Consider the following 21,648-nt stretch of genomic DNA (forward strand, 5'->3'; position numbering starts at 1 on the left):
CTTAGATTCCTATTAAACCATTTCCCCTTCACCTTAAACCTATGTCCTCTTGTCCTCGGTTCACCTACTCCGCACAAGAGACTGTGCATCTACCCGATCTATTCCTCTCATGATTTTATACACCTCTATAAGATCACCCCTCATCCTCCTACGTTCCAGAATTCCAGCCTACTCCACCTCTCCCTATAGCTCAGACCCTCTAGTCCTGGCAACATCCTCGTAAATCTTCTCTGTACCCTTTCCAGCTTGACGACATCTTTCCTATAACATGGTGCCCAGAACTGAACACAATACTCTGAAGAATACATAGAATAGAATACATGCTGGAGGTCTGTAGATTAAATGCAAGGCATAAACCATTGAAGATCCTCGCAAACACTCCTCACCAGCATTGTAATTGAAACACACCAGTTTTGTGAAGGAAAGTTTGCATCACAGAGCAGGCATCTATTGGGGCCCATTGTGCTAGTCAAGAAAGGTGCCCAACTTCTCACCTTCCATTACCTGATCCAAAATCCCACCTTCCATTACCTGGTCCAGACATTTGAGGATTATGGCGCTTCACGTACACTTGCAGGCACTTTTTAATTGTGATGAGCATTTCTTCCTTCACCACCCTTTCAAGCAGTGAGTTTAAAACCCAGTCAAGTAGATTTTCTTCAATTCCCCCATTTTCTTTCAATCAACTATTTTAAATCTCTGCTATCCTGGTTTTTGTCCCTCAGCTTGGGGAAATAATCCCTCCTGTTTATTCTTCTCCGTCTCTCATACACTTTAGTTATCTTCCTGCCTCTTCCTCTGTTACCAAGCAAACAGCCTCAATCTGTCTAATCCTTCCCAGCGACTAAAAACGTCCAGTCCCATGACAACGCTGTACATCTCCCTTGCACTGTATGGTACCATGCTAAGCATGTTCCAGCCACACCTTGGTAGTTAGGGAAATGAACAGAGTGTGTAGCCTCTCCTCCTTGCTATTGACACAGGCCTGGTAATTTATCCACATTAGAAGATGTTAACCCTCAGTACTTCCCCATTTAATATTATGTATTTTGCAGCCAATATTCATATTTGCAATCCTCATCTCCCTTGATATCACTGAATATAGTATGGCAAACCAAAGAATACCTTTTCATTAAAAAAACATTCCTTTGGTCAAAACCACACTGTTCAGTACAGATGATCTTTGACCCAAATAGTATCGTCATTTACAGCAATTCATGGTCATGATTCCTCATTGAGGAATAAAGATATTTCTCTATCCTTTATTCCTCAACCAAAGTTCTTGAGCCAATCTCAAAGCCCACATGATTGTTACAGTGCTTTTAGAAATATAATCTCAAGGTACGTGTAAGCAAAACGTGTCTTCCAATTGTCCTTGAGCCAACATTTATCTTGCAATCCACATTTATAAACCTGGTTATCTGATCGTTATCACATTGCTCTTCATCAATGTGCAAAGTTGCTATAAAAAGACACACAGCAGTGGAGTGACTCAGCAGGTCAAGCAGCATTACTGGAGAACAAAGATAGGTGGAAGAGAGAAAGCTGGAAATGAGGTGGGGGCGGGATGGCAGGCAGTGACTAGTGGGGTACCGCAAGGCTCAGTGCTGGGACCCCAGCTATTTACAATATATATTAATGATTTGGACGAGGGAATTGAACGCAACATCACGTTTACGGATGACACGAAGCTGGGGGGCGGTGTTAGCTGTGAGGAGGATGCTAGGAGGCTGCAAGGTGACTTGGATAGGCTGGGTGAGTGGGCAAATGCATGGCAGATGCAGTATAATGTGGATAAATGTGAGGTTATCCACTTTGGTGGCAAAAACAGGAAAGTAGACTATTATCTGAATGGTGGCCGATTAGGGAAAGGGGAGATGCAACGAGACCTGGGTGTCATGGTACACCAGTCATTGAAAGTAGGCATGCAGGTGCAGTAGGCAGTGAAGAAAGCGAATGGTATGTTAGCATTCATAGCAAAAGGATTTGAGTATAGGAGCAGGGAGGTTCTACTGCAGTTGTACAGGGTCTTGGTGAGACCACACCTGGAGTATTGCGTACAGGTTTGGACTCCTAATCTGAGGAAAGACATTCTTGCCATAGAGGGAGTACAGAGAAGGTTCACCAGACTGATTCCTGGGATGTCAGGACTTTCATATGAAGAAAGACTGGATAGACTCGGCTTGTACTCGCTAGAATTTAGAAGATTGAGGGGGGGATCTTATAGAAACTTACAAAATTCTTAAGGGGTTGGACAGGCTAGATGCAGGAAGATTGTTCCCGATGTTGGGGGAGTCCAGAACAAGGGGTCACAGTTTAAGGATAAAGGGGAAATCTTTTAGGACTGAGATGAGAAAAACATTTTTTACACAGAGAGTGGTGAATCTCTGGAACTCCCTACCACAGAATGTAGTTGAGGCCAGTTCATTGGCTATATTTAAGAGGGAGTTAGATGTGGCCCTTGTGGCTAAAGGGATCAGGGGGTATGGAGAGAAGGCAGGTACAGGATACTGAGTTGGATGATCAGCCATGATCATATTGAATGGCGGTGCAGGCTTGAATGGCCTACTCCTGCACCTATTTTCTATGTTTCTATGGGATAAAGCCTAGCAAGTAATAGATGGGTGCAGGTGGAGGGGGTATTGGCAGATGGTGAACAACAGCCAGAGATGAAAAGACAAAGTGTGTGAGATAAGGAGAGCAGCAGGAATTACAGGGGGGAGCACTGAGAGAGGGACTTTCCCAGCTTTCTCAACTGCCACCACAGTAAGTCTGAAGAACGATCCCGACCCAAAACATAATCTATCCAATTTCTCCAGAAATGCTGCCTGACCCTTTCAGTTACTCCAGAACTTTGTCTTTTTTTTTTGTAAACCCGTATCTGCTGTTCCTTCTGTCAGTAAAGTTGTTATTGTGCTGTCTTTATAATACAAATTATATTTTGGGATCTCTCATTGTCCTTAGTGCTTGGGGCATGCTGAGGCTGTGAAGGCGTAACACTATTGCTGTCTTCCTTGGCTTTGAATGTGCTTCATAATTATAAAAATTCTTGAAGTTCTCCCTCGCAGAGCTTAGCCCAGTTATTCAACCAGTTGTGCAGTGATTAGTGAGGACACATTTGTGCAGTAGCTATAATAACCAGATGAGGGCACATTAGAATTTCATTCCCATTAATGATTTGTATTTAAAGTATTTTGATGTATGGACTAAAAACAGTTTGACTGAATCAATGGTCTACCCGCGTGGGAGAAGCTGGAGAAGTGCTCTTCTGTTCCTTTCTTTCCATCTTATTTTGAAGAGGTCATGCGATTACTTTTCCATCTGTACATGTCTGGGCCTCGAGACGCATTAGACTGCAGATGCTGGGATTTTGAGCTAGAAACCGTGCAGGAGGAACTCAACGGAGGTGGAGGAAAATGGACAGGTGACGTTTCGGGTCAGTCTGATGAAGGATCCCAACACAAAATGTCATCTGTTACGTCTGAAGAAGACAACATCCCAACCCGAGATGTTGTCTGTCCATTTCCCTCCACAGATGCTGCCTAACCTGCTGCAGTTCCTCCGGAACTTTTTTTTTTGTTTCTAGAGGGTGCTTGGTGACCAAGTAGATGTTGTGCACATCGGTGGATATGAAGGTTGACAGTTTCCCTTCACAAGATCTTAGCTCATGCTCCAAAAGCCGACAGTCTTTCATAAACTGTAGAGGTATTTCTTTCGGTTTGATAGGATTGAGGTCAGTATAATCGTCAGATCTTCTTGTGATCATAGATCAGAAGCAATGGAGTTCCTTGGGACCTTGAAGCTAAGTGTCATGACCATCAAACATGCGCGGAAGTGGATGGTTGAAAATACATGGTAAATCGAGAGCGAATGGAGAGAAATGAATAGTCAGTGGCCTTCTTTTGGAGCGATCTTGCATGTTTACCAAGGATCAGCTCAAAACCAATGACCTACCTTTCTCATTGATGCTGCCAACATGTTGAATTTTCTGTTCCACTTTCATTCATTCCGTTCTTGGTGTAATAGTGCACATACAAAGAAACATTGTTAACCTCCTACAGGAGGAAGGAAAATGCTTGGCAGTTGAGAGCAACCTAAGATCTTTGGGGCTGAGGTGGGGGCAGGAGTGGCCAGGTGGAGTAGTGTGTGCAGTTGCACGTGACTTTGTCCTGTTAATTAGTTACGGAGAGCAGTACATTATTTGCAGGGTGGTGTGTGGTTTTCCCAGGGCATTATATCCTTGCCACTGCCTCAGGCTGGGCAGTGGGCATTAAACTCAATCGAGAATAATTTGGTTCACAATACCCTCTCAAGCTATTGAGAGAAGCAAGAGAGGACATTGTTGGGACCTTGACAGAGATTTCCATATCCCCTCTGGCAACAGGTGAGGTTGCAGAGGTGTGGAGAACAGCCTGTATTGTTCCTCTGTCCATGAAGGGCAGGAGAGACAGACCAGGAAATAATAGGCCGTTGAACCTTCCATCAGCGGCAAGGAAATAAATGGAGACGATTTTTACGGTAGGATCTGCTCCACCTGGAAAAGGATACGTTTATTAGGTGTAATCAACATGGCTTTGTCCATGGAAGGTCATATCTTAGAAAACTGATTGAATTTTTGAGGAGGTGATGAAGATGATTGATGACCACATTGATTCCAGTATAGTCCCTGGTGGACTCTTCGGGAGTGATGACCACAAGGTGCAAGGTACCATAGGGCATTGGATATTGTACACATGGATTTTGGTAAAACCTTCGACAAGGTGCCTCGTTGTAGGCTGAACCAGAATATTACGGCACATGGGATCCTGAAAAAGATTGATGTGCAGCGCGATTCTGGGGTGCAAATCCGCAACTCCCTAAAAGTAGCAACACAAGGAGATAAGAGTGGTAATAAAAAGCCCTACGGCACACTTGTCTTTATCGGTTGGGGCACTGAGTATCAAAGTTGGGAAGTCATGTTGCAGCTTTGTAAAACTTTGCTTAGGCCACATTTGGAATATTGTGTGCAGTTCTTGTTGCCCCATTACAGGAAGGATGTGGAGGATTTGAAGAGGTTGCAAAGCAATTCGCAAACATACAGCCTGGATTAGAGAGTACAAGGGAGAAGTTGGACAAACTTGGATTGTTTCCTCTGAAGCATTGAAGGCTCAGGAAGAGAAATGTATTAACTTATACGATACAATACAGTAGAACTTTATTTATCCCATGAGGGAAATTGGTCTGCCAAGAGTCACAAAACACAACAAGATACATGAAACATGAAATTAAAGTGACGAGTGGAAAGGATTGGGGATGTCCAAAGATTGGGGAGGGGGGTGGGGGAGAGGAGTCAGTCTACCCAACAACACAAGAGGGAGGAGTTGAACAGTTTGATAGCCAGCACCGCCATTCTCTGTGATCATGGCAGAACATCCACAATCAGTACCCCGTTCCTGCCATCTCCCCATATCCACTGACTCCGCTATCTTTAAGAGCTCTATCTACCTCTCTCTTGAAAGCATCCAGATTTGGCCTCCACTGCCTTCTGAGGCAGAGAATTCCACAGATTCACAACACTGTGTGGAAAAAGTGTTTCCTCATCTCCGTTCTAAATGGCTTACCCCTTATTCTTAAACTGTGGCCCTTGGTTCTGGACTCCCCCAACATTGGGAACATATTTCCTGCTTCTGGTGTGTCCAATCCCTTAATAATCTTATATGTTTCAATAAGATAAACTCTCATCCTTCTAAATTCCAGAGTATACAAACCCAGCCACTCCATTCTATCAACATATGACAGTCCCGCCATCCTGGGAATTAACCCTGTGAACCTACGCTGCACTCCCTCAATAGCAAGAATGTCCTTCCTTAAATTTGGAGACCAAAACTGCACACAGTTCTCCAGGTGTGGTCTCACTAGGGCCCTGTACAACTGCAGAAGGACCTTTTTGCTCCTATACTCAACTCCTCTTGTTATGAAGGCCAACATGCCATTTGCTTTCTTCACTGCCTGCTGTACCTGCATGCTTACTTTCAGTGACTAATGAACAAGGACCCCCAAATCTTGTACTTCCCCTTTTCCCAACATGACACCATTCAGATAATACTCTGCCTACCTGTTTTTGCCACCAAAGTGGATAACCTCACATTTACCCACATTAAACTGCATCTGCCATGCATCTGCCCACTCATCCTGCATCCTCATAGCATCCTCTTCACAGTTCACACTGCCACCCAGCTTTGTGTCCTCTGCAAATTTGCTGATGTTACTTTTAACCCCTTCATCTAAATCATAATGTATATTATAAATAGCTGTGGTCACAGCACCGAGCCTTGCGGTACCCCACTAGTCACTGCCTGCCATTCTGAAAGGGACCCGTTAATCCCCACTCTTTGTTTCCTGCCTGCCAACCAATTTTCTATCCATGTCAGTACCCTACCCCCAATACCATGTGCCCTAATTCTGCCCACTAATCTCCTATGTGGGACCTTATCAAATGCTTTCTGAAAGTCGAGGTACACTATATCCACTGGCTCTCCAATGTCCATTTTCCAAGTTACATCCTCAAAAAATTCCAGAAGATTAGTAAAGCATGATTTCCCCTTCATAAATCCATGCTGACTCTGGCCGATCTTGTTACTGCTAACCAAATGTGCCGTTATTTCATCTTTTATAATTGACTCCAGCATCTTCCCCACCACTGATGTCAGGCTAACTGATGTATAATTCCCTGGTTTCTCTCTCCCGCCTTTCTTAAAAAGTGGGATAACATTAGCTACCCTCCAATCCACAGGAACTGATTCTGAATCTATAGAACATTGGAAAATTATCACCAATGCGTCCACGATTTCTAGAGCCACTTCCTTAAGTACCCTGGGATGCAGACCATCACGGGATTTATCAGCCTTCAGTCCCATCAGTCTACTCAACACCATTTCCTGCCTAATGTGGATTTCCTTCAGTTCCTCCGTCACCCTAGATCCTCTGGCCACTACTATATCAGGAAGATTGTTTGTGTCCTCCTTAGTGAAGACGGATCCAAAGTACCTGTTCAACTCATCTGCCATGTACTTGTTCTCCATAATAAATTCACCTGTTTCAGTCTTCAAGGGTCCAACTTTGGTCCTAACATATTTTTTTCCTCTTCACATACCTAAAGAATGTACCTCATCTTTTCTCCCCGTATTGCCTTTTTAGTTATCTTCTGTTGCTCTTTAAAAGTTACCCAATCCTCTTGCTTCCTGCTCATCTTTGCTATGTTGTACTACTTCTCTTTAATTTTTATACTGTCCTTGACTTCCCTTGTCAGCCACGGTCGCCCCTTACTCCCCTTGGAATCTTTCTTCCTCTTTGGAATGAACTGATCCTGCACCTTCCGAATTATTCCCAGAAATACCTGCCATTGTTGTTCCACTGTCATCCCTGCTTGGGTATTTTTCCAGTCAACTTTGGCCAGTTCCTCCCTCATGGCTCCATTGTCCCCTTTGTTCAATTATAATACTGCCACCTCCGATTTTCTCTTCTCCCTCTCAAATTGTAGATTAAAACTTATATTAATGTCACTACCTCCTAAATGGCTCATTTACCTCATGTTCCCTTATCAAATCAGGTTCATTATACAACACTAAATCCAGAATTGCATTCTCCCTGGCAGGCTCCAGTACAAGCTGCTCTAAGAATCCATCACAGAGGCACTCCACAAACTCCCTTTCATTCCTCACCAACAGCTACCCCACCCCCTCAGCCCACCTGTCTGTCTTTTTGATAAGACGTATACCCCTGAATATTCAGTTCCCATCCCTGGCCCTCTTGCAGCCGTGTCTCTAATTCCCACAACATCATAATTGCTAATTTCTAGCTGAGCCTCAAGCTCATCCACTTTATTTCTTATACTTCGCTCATTCATATACAACACTTTAACTTTGGCATTCGCCTCCCCCCTCACACCGCTCACAATTGGCCCTGACCTTACTCTCTTATCCCTTCTCGAACTTTCCTTCCTATTAATTCGAGAGTCTTTTGTAACTTTTCCTGTACTTACTTCCCCTTTCACTCCATCTTTATACTCCAATTTGTCAACCACTCCCCCCCACTATTTAGTTTAAACCCACACGTGTAGCACTAGCAAATCTGCCTGCCAGAACGTTGGTCCCCCTCCAGTTAAGGTGTAACCCATCGCTTTTGTACAGGTCACCCCGACCCCAGAAGAGATCCCAGTGGTCTATAAATCTAAATCCAGGCTCCCAGCACCAGCCCCCCAGCCACACATTCAGATCCCCTATCTCCCTATTCCTGTCCTCACTAGCACGAGGTACTGGAAGCAATCCAGAGATAACCACCCTAGAAGTCCTGCATTTCAGTCTTCTTCCTAACTCTCCAAACTCGCGTTGCAGAACCTCCTTCCTCTTCTTCCCAACGTCGTGTTGTGCCCACGTGCACAACTACTGCCGGCTGTTCACCTTCTCTCTCGAGGATGTTCTGAAGTCAGTTTGTGACATCTTGAACCCTGGCACCAGGGAGGCAACAGACCATCCTCGAGTCGCCTGCCGCCACAGAACCTTGGACAATGGAGTCACCCACCCCTATAGCTGTGCCCGACGTCTGTCTCGCCACTCGAGTCTCATCGCTAGGATTGGACTGAAAGTGTCATCTGCCCCGACAGCTCCCAAAAGGGTGTACTTGTTTTCATTTGGCACAGCCACTGGAGTCTCCTGCACTCCACGGTTACTCCCCTTTCTCCCAGTCACCCACCTTCGCTCTTCCTGTATCCTTGGCGTGACAACCTCACTGTAGGTCCTGTCCAGGAAACTCGTTTTCCCAGATGGCCCTGAGGTCATCCAGCTGCTTCTCCAGTTCCCCAATACGTTCATTCAGGAGCTGCACCTGGACACAATTTCTGCAGGTGTAGTCTCCAGAAGCTCCAGCCGTATCCCTGACTTCACACATCCTGCAGCAAACGCACTGCAACAACATGCCTGCCATTTCTTCAGTGGACAAAAATCACAATTTTCGACCAAGTGTGGCCTCCTCGCCAAAGACTCGCACTTTACTCCCAAGGCACTTCCCTCGACAAGGCAGGCCACTCCCCTAGAGCAAACCTTGCTTATATTGGCTGATTAATTGCCTAATTCGCCATTTTACCAATTTGCGAATTAAATTCCTCAGCCAATCCCCGCCCTCCTTCATCTGCCGCTCCGCTGCTGACTAGGACCGGGTCGTGGCGCTCTTTTTAAACTCTTTCCCTGTCACTCACCTTCTTTCTCACGGACTTTCCCGCCAACAGCGACTTTAAGATGAGGGGGGGAAGTTTAAAAGAGATGTGTGGAGCAAATCTTTTCCCCAGAGAGTGTTGGTACTTGGAATAGGCTGCCAGTAGAAGTGGTGGAAGCAGATACAATACATTTAAAATGGCATTTAGACAGACAAATGAACAGTCAAAGAACAGGAGGATACACGGGCCATGATCTTGCAGGCAGGTGTGCAATTTAAATTGGCATAATCGGTCGGCACAGACCTGGTGAGCCAAAGTGCCTGTTCCTGTCCTGTAATTTTCTATGTAGGTAACAAACCCTAGAATGTGAACATAAGAGGTAAGACTGAAACCAGATGTACATACTCGACCCATCTCTGCTGTCTGCTCAGGTCTCCACCATTACAGAAGTCACCAATTCAGTAGTAGAGGGAACGGACGTGGCAATAATAGAGTGGTGCAGCGGTAGAGTTACTGCCGCATAGTGCCGGAGACCCGGGTTCAATACTGACTATGGGTGCTCCCTGTGACTGCGTGCGTTTTCTCCTGGTGCGCCGGTTTCATCCCGCGTCCAAAGACGTGCGGGTTTGTAGGTTAATTGGCTGTGGTAAAATTGGGAATTGTCCCTAGTGTGTAGAGTAGTGCTAGTGTACGGGGTGATCACTGGTCGGCCCGGGCTCGGTGGGCTAAACAACCTGTTTCTATGCTGTATCTCTAAACTAAAATACTGAAAGTAAACAACTTGGCTGTGATACTGTAGACTGGTGCTGCAGAACATGTCATGACTCCAGCCAAGCTATCTAGAACAGCTGCAGTACTTGCATGTACCCACCAACATGGAAAGTTGGCCTGTTGCATCCTGCCCTCTGAAAATCCAGGATGAAACCACTAAGGGCGCTGCATGATGGCAGCCTCTGCCTACAGTTTGTCTGTTTTTCCCATCTTTTAAAAAAAAAAATTGGCTGTTGAAAAAGTATGGTTTGGTGGTTTCTTTAGTATTTTTATGTGGCGGAGGTGGGCAGGGTAAGGGGGGAAACCGTTTCCCAGTCACTTCCTGGCGAGGCTGTGACTATTCTCCAAGTCGCGTCCTCGCCCCCTGCCTCGGGGCCTACCACCTGGATTGGTGCGGGCTTTCCTGCCGGAGACCGGACCAGAGCTTCAGCAGCGGCGCAGCACTGGATTCATCGCGGAGCGGGGCGATGCCTTACCTGGGATCGCCTTTTGAAGTCCTGGAGTGTTGGGCCTGCTGCTTCAACATCGTGGAGCTGTGGTATGTGGAGCTCCCAGCCACGGGCGGCGCTGACTTCAACATCGCGGAGTCGAGGATCCCTTTGCCGAGGGCCGTCAGCGTGAATCTCCGCCCAACTCGGCCTGTGGACTTCGGGAGCCGCGGTCTCCAGTAAGAAGTGGCCGATTCGGAAGTCCAAGCCTCTGAGAGTGTTCTCCGTTCCGACGTCGGAGTTCCATCATCCCGGCGAGAGGGCCTGAACATCGGACCTCCCGTAGCGGCGACTGCAGAGGGTTCGGGAGGCCCCGTCCACAGGTGAACAAAGAGGAAGATGACTGAACTTTGGTGCCTTCCCTCACAGTGGGAAACGTTGATTCCGCTGTGTGGGGATGTTTATGTTAAATTCTATCGTGTGTTGTGTTTTTTTTATTCGTATGGTAACCCAAATTTCACTGTACCAGTTGGTGCATGTGACAATAAATGTACACTTGAATCTTGAATCAGGATCAGCCCCCTCCCTCCAAACCCATCCAGCCAAATAGTGAAAGATATTGTTGATAGTACCATCAGGTGGCACTCCACTGCTCAGAGACTCAATGTGAGATCCATACAAAATCCAAACAGACTCAAATGCTGAATTCCAAAGGCAACGGTACAGGACATTTAGGAACCCTCGTAATATTAAGCTCAATGGAATTCGTATCACAATCAAAGGAAGGCTGTCGTGTGTGAAACTGGGTGGCAGTGGGGAGGGGAGGTGGAATCTGAAGTGCACGGGGAGTGCAGCTTACCTGAAATAGGGAATTTCAATGTTCATCCCATTGAATAGTGGATTACACAAACAGATTTTTCTACAGATATTGTGGTTGTGCTCTTTATTCTTTGTGTATAATGGTTCAAGACCGTTATTTCCAATCTTGGCCATGACAAGAAGAGGCAGAGAAATGGGATCAAAGAACAAAAGTGGGCCATTCAGTCCCTCACACCAGATCTGCCAACTCGGAACATAGCTCCATTTACCCACATTGTCAGATTTCAATATCCAACATAAATCACGGTTTTAAAACCTCTACTTGGCCTCCAGCATCAAAAGCTTCCCGCAGTCAATCAGACCATTTAGCCCAAGTGCTCCATTCCAATCCAGTGTTTTCCTCTTCAGAGCCCACCTGTACTCATTCACTGATTAATATTGGCAATCATTATCTATTGTCCTGAAAGTTGGTACCTCTTTTAATTGCTCAGACCCATTTAGTACAAATGAGTGACTGCTAAATGTTGAATCTTCTGCTCCTGAGGTCTAAGCGCCCTGCTGTGGTCTTGCAGTATTTTCAAGACTGCAACAAATCAGGAAGGTTTCTTATCAACTTAAAAAGCAACCAAGGATGGTGTTAAAGGCGGACTTTCTGGTGATGTTTACATCGTGGCAATTAGTTTTTTTTTTAAATGGGCTTCAAGGTCCAGAGGTATGCACCTCGGTAGACTGTGGTTAAAAAAAAAAAGCACAAACTCATGGAGACACAAGAAACTGCAGATGCAGCAATCTTGAGCAAAACACAAAGTGGTGGACAAACTCACGAGTTAGGCAGCCTTTGAGAAGTCCTAAAGTCATACAGCACAAAAACAGGCCCTTTGGCCCAACCTGTCCATGTCCATTCTGACTAAGGTACACAAAAATGCTGGAGAAACTCCGCGGGTGCAGCAGCATCTATGGAGCGAAGGAAATAGGCAACGTTTCGGGCCGAAACCCTTCTTTAGAAGAAGGTCTGAAGAAGGGTTTTGGCCCGAAACGTTGCCTATTTCCTTCGCTCCATAGATGCTGCTGCACCCGCTGAGTTTCTCCAGCATTTTTGTGTACCTTCGATTTTCCAGCATCTGCAGTTCCTTCTTAAACTCCATGCTGACTAAGATGCCCCATCTAAATTAGTCCCATTTACCCGGGTTTGGCCCATATCCCTCTAAACCTTTCCTATCCATTGGGAGGGAATGGACAAAGGGCATTTTGAGACGGGACCCTTCTTCAAGCTGCAGACACACTCACTCTAACAATAATATATACTGTATACTCACCTCACACCTGTTGTACTTTGCTGTGAAATATTATGTTTGAACATGGTGTGGAGGATGTTGATGTGATTTGGGAAATGGTGGCTGTTACTTCTGTAGTATAGTGCCTAGCATGATCTTGTGTTTCTATCTTTCAGTTTGATTCAAGCCCAGCAGATGCCAGAAGTCAATTGTGTTATCTCCAGTCTTTCTTCCTCTACTCATCCCAGAGCACTGATAGGGTTAGCATTTCTATTATCCTGCTGTCTCACAGATAAGCACAACGTGTCTCAGTAGAAAATCTCTGGCTTGGAGGCAATGGGTACTGGAAAGGAAGGGCGACAATGTGTTCACTGCATCTATTTGAGCTTTTTGCTGGCAGGGCTGACAAGAGAAACAACACTAAAGCCACTAAACTCCATCAATACATTGTGCCAACGTTCCACCAGTGCTTCATTCCCATGGCAATAAATTTGAATCATACCACTGAGTATCAATAGACTTTTAGAAATTCCGCAAATCTACAATTAGGCTTCAGTGATTCCTTTGAAGGTGATACAAAATATTCTGCAACTTCTAATAGACACGGTGATGTATTATCAAGAGAAAAAAAGCAGATTTCCTGTGTTGTGGATTTTCTTTGATGTTTTGCTAGTTTACAATATCTTGTATTAGTTGCGTGTGCTTAATACGTTCTGATCACTCTCCTCGTGTTGTGCACTCTAGTGTGACTAGGAATATTTTCTGTCATGGTTGCTCTTGCTTTAGGTTTGGTGAGCTTTACACTCCTGCACAGACGATTCCGTACGATGTCCAGGGTGACATCCGTTTTTAATGTTAGTTCAGCACTTCCTTCCTTTGACTGTTTCCAGGGGTGACGTAGACCCTGACCAACCTTCCCCCTCCCCCCCCATATAAAGTGCTTTGTTACTATTCACTGCAAGTTTATTTTTCATTACTTGAATGAAGTGAAATGGGTGCAATTCAGCCCTCACCTGTAGCTGAGAAATTATATTTGCTTCCTCTGAGGTTTGGCCTTAATAAGGGGCATTGATAAGGCGAAGGCTCACAATCTTTGTCCCAGTGTAGAGGATTCTAAAACTAGGGCAGAGGCTTCAAGTGAAAGGGGAGGGATTTACGAAGGATCTCAGGCAACTTGCTCACTCACAGGTAGTCCGTATCTGGAATGAGCTGCCAAAAGAAGCTATAGAAGCGGATACCATTACGACTTTTGAAAGACATTTGGGCAGGTATATCAATAGGAATGGTTTATGGGGATTGGGCCAAATGCAGGCAAACGGGACTAGCCCAATAAGGTCAGCATGGACAAAGTGGGCCGAAGTACCTGTTTATGTGTTGTACAGCTCAGTGATTCTATCTCTCTCAGTCTCCGTCAATGCCTAACTTGAGGTGGCAGTAACTCGGCAAAGGAAGGGCATCGAAGCCAAGATCCTCCGTCTCCACTGTTCTCTATTAACTGCACAGCTTTCTACCTCACTAACACATGACCTAAACCTTTTTTTTAATGAGCATGTGTTTCTGTTTGCTGCCTGCTATGCACGCATTTCTTTCTGTTCTGCCTGAGTGAGTGCGTATGTGCGTGTGTGTGCGTGTGTGTGTGTGTGCTGCTCTGTGTCTGTTTGTGAGCATTCTTTTCCCAGTGGTGGTCCTGAGATAGATGGTGATTTCAGTTTAAATGCTGGCAATGACATGGGCCAGCTCCAAACACTGAGCTGAGAAGGGAAACTATTTATGACTTGTTGGTGCCAAAGTGTCCGGTGACTTCAGTGACATTTAAGGGCCTGTACCACTAACGCGTCTTTTCAGCGACTGTCTTCGACCTTCAAGCTCGAGGGCACTCGCCTGAAAAACCCCGAGCTGGATCGACCGTCAGCGATGAAACCGCGAGCTGGATCGACCATCAAAAAACACACACACGCGCGCACACACACACACACTGCAAAGGTGGGAACCAGGGTAAGCGGGGGAGCGCTGTCTGAAATTCACACCCGCGATCAACAGTTAGGTAAAAGACGGCTGCCGCAGTGTACGGTAGGTCTTTTAGAGAGCGCGGAGGGGGGGAGAAGGAGTGGAGACACTTTTAAGAAGCCGGACAACTTATAATAAAGTTTAGCGGGCATTTTACCTACCGGTTGGTTTTCCTTGGTTCTGAAATCTCCAATGAGCCAATTAAAATGCCCGGACAGCAAAGGAGATTACCTACGGCTACCCTCGACTGCCTATAACTACATAGCGACCCCACTCCACTGCACTACGAGTTCAAAAGAACCATGCCGACCAATTTTTCCTCGACCAAACTGAGGCCGCGAGTATGTGGGAACTTCCCTCGAGCATGAAGGAGAGTTCCAGTGACCTCCTAGGACCACGTGTTGACCATTTGAGTTGAAAGCAAACTCCTCTACACTCGCAAATGAGGTTGCCGCAGTGGGACAGGCCCTTTAGGCAGAAACAGTCCCACGTTACCAGCGCATGGATTCCTTCGTATTTGACGTGGACTCTTGTATTTAACAACAAGCATTCTATGATTTGTTGATACAAGGAACTGCAGATGCCAGTTTACAATAAAAGGCACAAAGTGCTGGAGTAACTCAGCGGGTCAGGCAGCATCAATGGAGAACATGGATAGGTGACGTTTTGGATCGGGTCCCTTCTTCAGAATCTTCTTCAGTCTGAAGATGGGTCCCAGCCAGAATCCTTGGTGTCAACGATCCATGTTTTCCAGAGATGCTGCCCGACCAAGCACTGTTACTTCAGCCCTTTGTGTATTTTTCTGTGATATTGTTGTTACTTGATCACGAGACATACACCTGCAAATCTCCCTTCACAAAGGCAGGAGCATTATAGTCTCTTTTAGTGTAGAAGGATGAATTTCAAGAGAATTAAAACTTTCAGCAGGATGCTGTCTCGAAAATTATAAAATGTGTTCAGGTAGCATTTATGTACAAAATTTGCTTTGGTTTAACTCTTTTGGTGCTGTACAGCCCTGCTCCACGAGAAGCAGGCTCAGCAGAAATCACAGGGGCAAGAGTAAGCCGTGCAATGCACCAAGTCTGCTCTGCCATTCACTGAGACTGGCTGGTTGTGTCTCCCATCCACATTTGCTCATGGCTCCCTGGTGTCTTTTATCTTGAAGCTACGACCCCCAAATCTTCGAATGTAAAAGGAAACAAAGTGCTGGAGTAACTCAACGGGTCAGGCAGCATCTGTGGAGAACATGGATAAGTGATGTTTTGGGTGGGGACCCTTCTTCAGAATGTGGAGTTGTCTGCTGCCAAGAGTTGCTCTGCCAAAGGTGGTTCATTGTCCAAAGTGAAACAGACTTCTGCCTGGATAAGGAAGGAAGAGTCCGAGGGTGGAAGGATATTTGGAGCCTGGGATAGTTTCAGTGTGGCCATTACCGATCCCAGAGCCATTGGCCCGCTGCACAATGGTGTAATTAGGTGGATGGGGCTGCTGCTTTATATTTCAACCCACATCTTGTTTTATTTTTTGCTTCTTGGAATCCTTCTGAGGAGAGTGATGCAATAAACATAGTGAAGATTAAAATTGTTGACTTTTAAATGAAAGAGTTGTGTTTATTTCTTTACATGTGTAGAAATGATCTCTACAATCACTTGGATCGAATTGATTCCAGCCTGGATAACCTACAGAACCTGCTGTCGGGGCAATCTTTCAGCATGGAATCCAGCACACTTTTAGATGTAAGTTTGTTTTGTTTTTGTGGTCTCCAGGTAGAGCTTTGCGGGGGGGGGGGGGGCGGAGCGGATGGGGGGGATGGGGAGATGGAGGGGATAGGGTAGCATTCCCTGACTGGGCCCCTTACATAGACCACCGCTGGAAGCATTTCCTTCCACAAACCACTGCCATCCAGCACCACCACCTCCATCTCCAGCTGGGACTCAGTTGCCACACTAATGCCCCTGTCCCACTTAGGAAACCTGAACGGAAACCTCTGGAGACTTTGCGCCCCACCCAAGGTTTCCGTGCGGTTCCCAGAGGTTTTTGTCAGCCCCCCTAATGGTCGAAAGTGGTTTCCGCTTCTTCTATGTTCCAGCGATTATTTCAAAAAATTCAAAATCGGCCGCGACTAAAAATAGGTTGCCGTTTTAAAAATCGGTCATTTTTTAGTCGAAGCCGGTTGCGATGCTAGTTGATGGTGGTTGCCGGAGGTTGAAGGTCTTACCTTCCACTACCTGCAACCACTTTCGACCATTATGGAGACTGACAAAAACCTCCGGGAACCGCACGGAAACCTTGGGTGGGGTGCAAAGTCTCCAGAGGTTTCCGTTCAGGTTTCCTAAGTGGGACAGGGGCATAAGTTGTCAATCCAGAGACAACAGCCCACAATCCAGATCGATGCAGGCAGAAATTGGTGCCAGCTTTTCTACAGGATACATGCACCTTTTGTGAAATGCTTTAGCAGCATCCTAAGACCGTATAATATCCCCAATGATTGCCAAGTCTTCCTATTCTGGGTAGCATGGCTCAGTAAACTGTTTAGCTGCAGCAATATGGAGTCCATAATTCAAACCACTTCCTGTAATGCAGCCAGACTGCTTCCATTGACTAGCTGCTCTCCCCGAGGTTTTTTTAATGAGGTTTTACTGAATCTGTTGTTCTCCAACCCCATCCGTTTACCTCTGTTACAGTGGCTTCGACCATCCATTTCACAAAATCAAGTGTTTGAAACAAGTGACAAACTTTCAGGCATCTATTAAAATGCAGTATTATAGTGGGATTGATGCGTACAGCACATAGACTTCACTATCCAAGTACTTTTTAAACATTGTAACTGTGTCTGCCTCTGGCAGCACGTTCCTGATATTCAACACTCTCCGTGTGAAAAACAAACCCCTCAGATCTCTTTTAAATTTCTCCACTCTCACCTTAACCTAAAGAGGGACGTCCATTTTTAATGTTGCTTCAGCACTTCATATCTGACTGTTTCCTGCCCTGGGGGAAAAGACTCCACCTTCCTATATCTCCCCCTCCTAATTCAATAATTCCAAGTTCTTATTCCTCTCAAGGCAAGGAGAGTGATGCCCGAGTACATGGTATAGAATAAAAATATCTTCAGCCTCTTATGTTCCAGTGAGAATAAATATAACCTCCAATCTCTTTTTACACCTACAGGCACCATCCCATTAATTTCTTCTGCACTCTCACCATTGGTACCACAACTTTCCTGTAATCTGGTGTCGAGAAATATATATATTACTCAAAATGCAGTCTAACTAACGTTTTGTACAACTGCAACATGATATCCTAACTCTTGTACTCATTGCCTCAAACTGTGAAGGCAAGCATGCCAATGCCTTCTTCACTACCCCATCCATCTGTGTTGGAGCTTTCAGGAAACTATGAACTTGCAGCCAAATGTTTTTCTGTACATCGTGCCCCCAAGATTCTTGCCATTGACACTAAATATCCTCCCAGACATTGACTGCCCAAAGTGCATCACCTTACGATTAAATGCCATCTGCCACTACTCCACCAAGCTTTCCAGCTGATCTATGTCCCGCTGTATCCTTAGACAATCTTCTTTTCTCTCTACGATTCCAATCATTTATGTTTAAGAAGGAACTGCAGATGCTGGAAAATCGAAAGTGGACAAAAGTGCTGGAGAAACTCAGCGGGTGAGGCAGCATCTATGTGATCTCGACCTGAAACGTTGCCTATTTCCTTCGCTCCATAGATGCTGCCTCATCCAATAATTTTTATGTCAATTGCAAGCTTACTGAAAATCGAAGGTAGACAAAACCTTCTGCTTCAAATGCCTTGTGCTGTCACCTTCTGAGCCAGTCTACTGTGCAGGACCTAGTTACAAGCCTGACTAAAGGCCTTATTGACAACATCTATCCCCTTGTCTTCATCAATCTCCTTGGTTACATCCTTGAAAAATGTAGTCAGATTTGTGAGACCTCATCACCCTACACAAAACCACGGCGACTCCTCCTAATCAGTCTCTACTCTTCCTCCAAATAGGCATGAATCCTGTCCCTCAGTACCTTCCTTACCTACTACTGATGTAAGTCTCACCAGCCTATAGTGTCCGGGCATGTCCCTACTGGACTTCTTGAACAAGGGGGCAACAGTAGTATTCTCGTGCTTCTACTTAACTGTGCTTTTAACCACCTAATATCCAATGATAAGAATATTTTCAATATGTCACAGTTCTCAGTTCAGGATGCAAGATGATCAGAACCTTGGGAATCCTTGTTTTGCTCTTCATGATAGTTTGCACAGTTCCATGTCGCAAGGCGAAGTCAACGTTCAAATGCAACTCAAAGATAAACAGAATTTCACTGATCTGATCCCCTGTTGATTATTTAGCTTAACAAACTGATTCTTTAACAAATGTTAGACTGAAGGTGGCACTGTAACTCATTACATAGTTAATATATTAATGATTTCTCTCATTGTTGCTATTTGGACCACTGATTATAAAGGTATATTTTCTCGTTCATTAACTACAGAATCTCAACTATTCCAATAAATATTGTGTCAATTGCAAGCTTACGACTCAAGGCCACTGCATTCTGTGGTTAATGAACCACAGCTGTCCCTACCCCACAAGCACCGTCACCAGTCCTCCCACAAGAAGGACTGAAGTCGTTCATCCTTCATGAGTGTGTTTAGTGATGGACAAAAAAATGCTGCTAATGCTGGCAATCACATTCTATGCCTTTTTTTTTAAAAGCAAGTCAAATTAGGAATTAAGTCGTTAGTTTTGATTGACGATAGCACTATATAAAACCCTTATCTATTGGTCTCCTCCTGTCTGCAGCTGTTCAGCCCGTCACTGTCTGCTGTCGATCTGAATTTGCCAGATGTGGAAGGTAACCTTGCTGCAGTAAGTAACCAGCAGTTTGGTTCAAGCTTTGTGTTGAAATAAAGCGGGAGAGTAGGCTGCACTGTAGTGTGGGCAGGCGGGTTCCAACCTTCATTAGAACCAAGTGTTGCCCTCAGTTTAAAAAAAAAACCAAACTCGTGGTAAGCAGGGAGAATGAACGTAGTGGGTACGTCGGAGCTCGGGGACGTCTCTTACCGGCTCGTAACGGGAACGGCAGGTACTCGGGAAGACTCGCTAACGGCAATTAAGCACGGGAAGACTCGTGAAGATTTTTCAACATGTTGAAAAATGTCCACGAGAGCCCCGAGTACCGACGAGTGGCCATTACCGTAAATCTCCGAGTTCGAATCAGGGCAAACTCGGGAGAGCTCTTGGAATGAACTCGTACCGTGGGACAGGGCTTTTAATGTTTGCCTCTGTGTGTGCTTGTCTGTTTAATTATTTACATTGAATGAATGTGGGTTCCACTGTCAGTTTAAGTTAAGCAAGGAAGCAGGACATGAAAATACTACTTAAGAACAAGAGTGGGCTACTCAATATCTCAGGTTTGCTCCACTCTTGAAATAAAATCTGACATAACCTCAATTCCATCTACCCTCAGTATATATTCAACCCTTGCTTACCAAGAAACTGTCCATTTTTGCCTTAAACAGTGTTCCAGAGTCTCACAAGCCCTCGAGAGAGAAGTTTCCTACCATATTTTTGCGATTGTAGTTCTTGATTCTCCAACAAGAGGACACGTCCTTTCCACATCCAGCCCCAGATGCCACAGGATCTTGCGTACTTCAGTTAGGCTCCTCGCGCTCTTCCAAACCCCAGCCGACACAGGCCTCACCACCACATACATGTTCAACTGCAGTGGTCCAGTAAACCTACTCTGAACTGGAGGCCAGTACTCCAGCTGTGGTCTCAGGAATGCCCCCATACAACTGAAACATTAACTCCCTATCTTTGAGTTCCCATCCCCCAGCAATAAACAATCATTCTTCCATAGCTTTCCCCAAATACATGTTATACCAACATACTGGTCTTTTGCAAATAATAGTCTGGGACATCCAGATCCCTGTGCATCTCAGAGTTCGACAATCTCTCAACAATTAGAAACTTGTTGTTATTTTCATTGGCCAAAAAGACAGTTTCTTATTTTCCCATTTTATGACCCACTTGCCAGATCTTTTCCTACTCACTTAACCTATCCTATCCTTTGCAGAATATTTCCTCACCCATCAGCAACTTTAGCAGCCGTGTTTTCAGTGTCTCCGCCCAAATCACTTGTATAAATTGTAAAAAGGTGAGGCCCCGCACACCCATCGCTAGGCACACACTGCGTTACATCTTGCCATCCAGAAAGAGATCTGTTAATGTTTATTGCCTGAGAGACACGAGAGACTGTAGATGCTGGGGTCTGGAGCTGGAGGAATTAACGCAGGGTCTCAAACTGAAATGCCAACCATACTTTTGCCACCATAGATGCTGCTCGACTGACTGAGTTCCTCCAGGTTTTGCATTTATTTAATTTCTGTTAGCTGTCTACTCTCCACTCCGTTCATGAGCTTTTATTTTTTTGCAATAGCATTTGATGTATTCTGGAAATCTTAGTACATCCACAGTTTTCTCATTATTCACAGCAAATTAGATTTCTTCAAACCTAATTTCCCAAGTTACTCAACAAACCATGTTGATTAAGATGAAATCCTTAAAGTGGCCTGCTCTAACATCTGTAATGATAATTTGTAATATCTTCCCTGTGACAAGATGTAAAGCTAACTGCTTGCTATTTTGAATAATTGAGAAAATTAGCTATTTTCCAACATAATGGAACCTTCCCTGAATCTAAGAAATTTTGGAAAACTAAAGCAAACACATGACAACCAGCAAAATCCTAAGATTAGGTTTAAAGGTGGCTCAGCCAGATAGAATCATAGAATGATACAGTGTGGAAACAAACCCTTTGGCTGGCCCAACTTGCCCACACCGGCCAGTCTCAGCTACACTAGTCCCACCTGCCCATGTTTGATCCAATTCCCTCCAAACCTGTCCTATCCATGTACCTGTCTAACTGTTTCTTAAATGGTGGGATAGTCCCTGCCTCAACTACCTCCTCTGGCAGCTTGTTCCATGCACCCACCACCCTTTGTCTGAAAAAGTTACCCCTCAGAATCCTATTAAACCGTTTCCCCTACACCTTAGGTCCTCTGGTCCTCAATTCACCTACTCTGGGCAAGAAACTCTGCAATTTTTCACAACCATCTTCACTATCTGCAAAACCACCCT

The 21,648-nt window shown here is 45.2% G+C and overlaps 1 protein-coding gene across 6 annotated transcripts in view; it reads left to right on the top strand.

Annotated features, from left to right (window-relative positions):
- Nucleotides 1-21,648, top strand: part of hsf1 (heat shock transcription factor 1) — an 83,095-nt gene that overhangs the window by 57,593 nt on the left and 3,854 nt on the right. Inside the window, exons 10-12 of one of the 6 annotated variants that reach the window (XM_033041770.1) lie at nt 12,659-12,742; nt 16,117-16,222; nt 19,291-19,374. In XM_033041770.1, the coding sequence (XP_032897661.1) occupies nt 12,659-12,742; nt 16,117-16,222; nt 19,291-19,374 (274 nt within the window). Of the gene's footprint in view, nt 1-12,658; nt 12,743-16,110; nt 16,223-19,290; nt 19,375-21,648 lie in introns of all 6 variants that reach the window. The other 5 variants (XM_033041778.1, XM_033041788.1, XM_033041804.1 and 2 more) reach the window with 5 other exon arrangements.

Source organism: Amblyraja radiata, chromosome 2, assembly GCF_010909765.2.
Source record: "Amblyraja radiata isolate CabotCenter1 chromosome 2, sAmbRad1.1.pri, whole genome shotgun sequence".
In the NCBI taxonomy this organism is placed as follows: Eukaryota; Metazoa; Chordata; class Chondrichthyes; order Rajiformes; family Rajidae; genus Amblyraja; species Amblyraja radiata.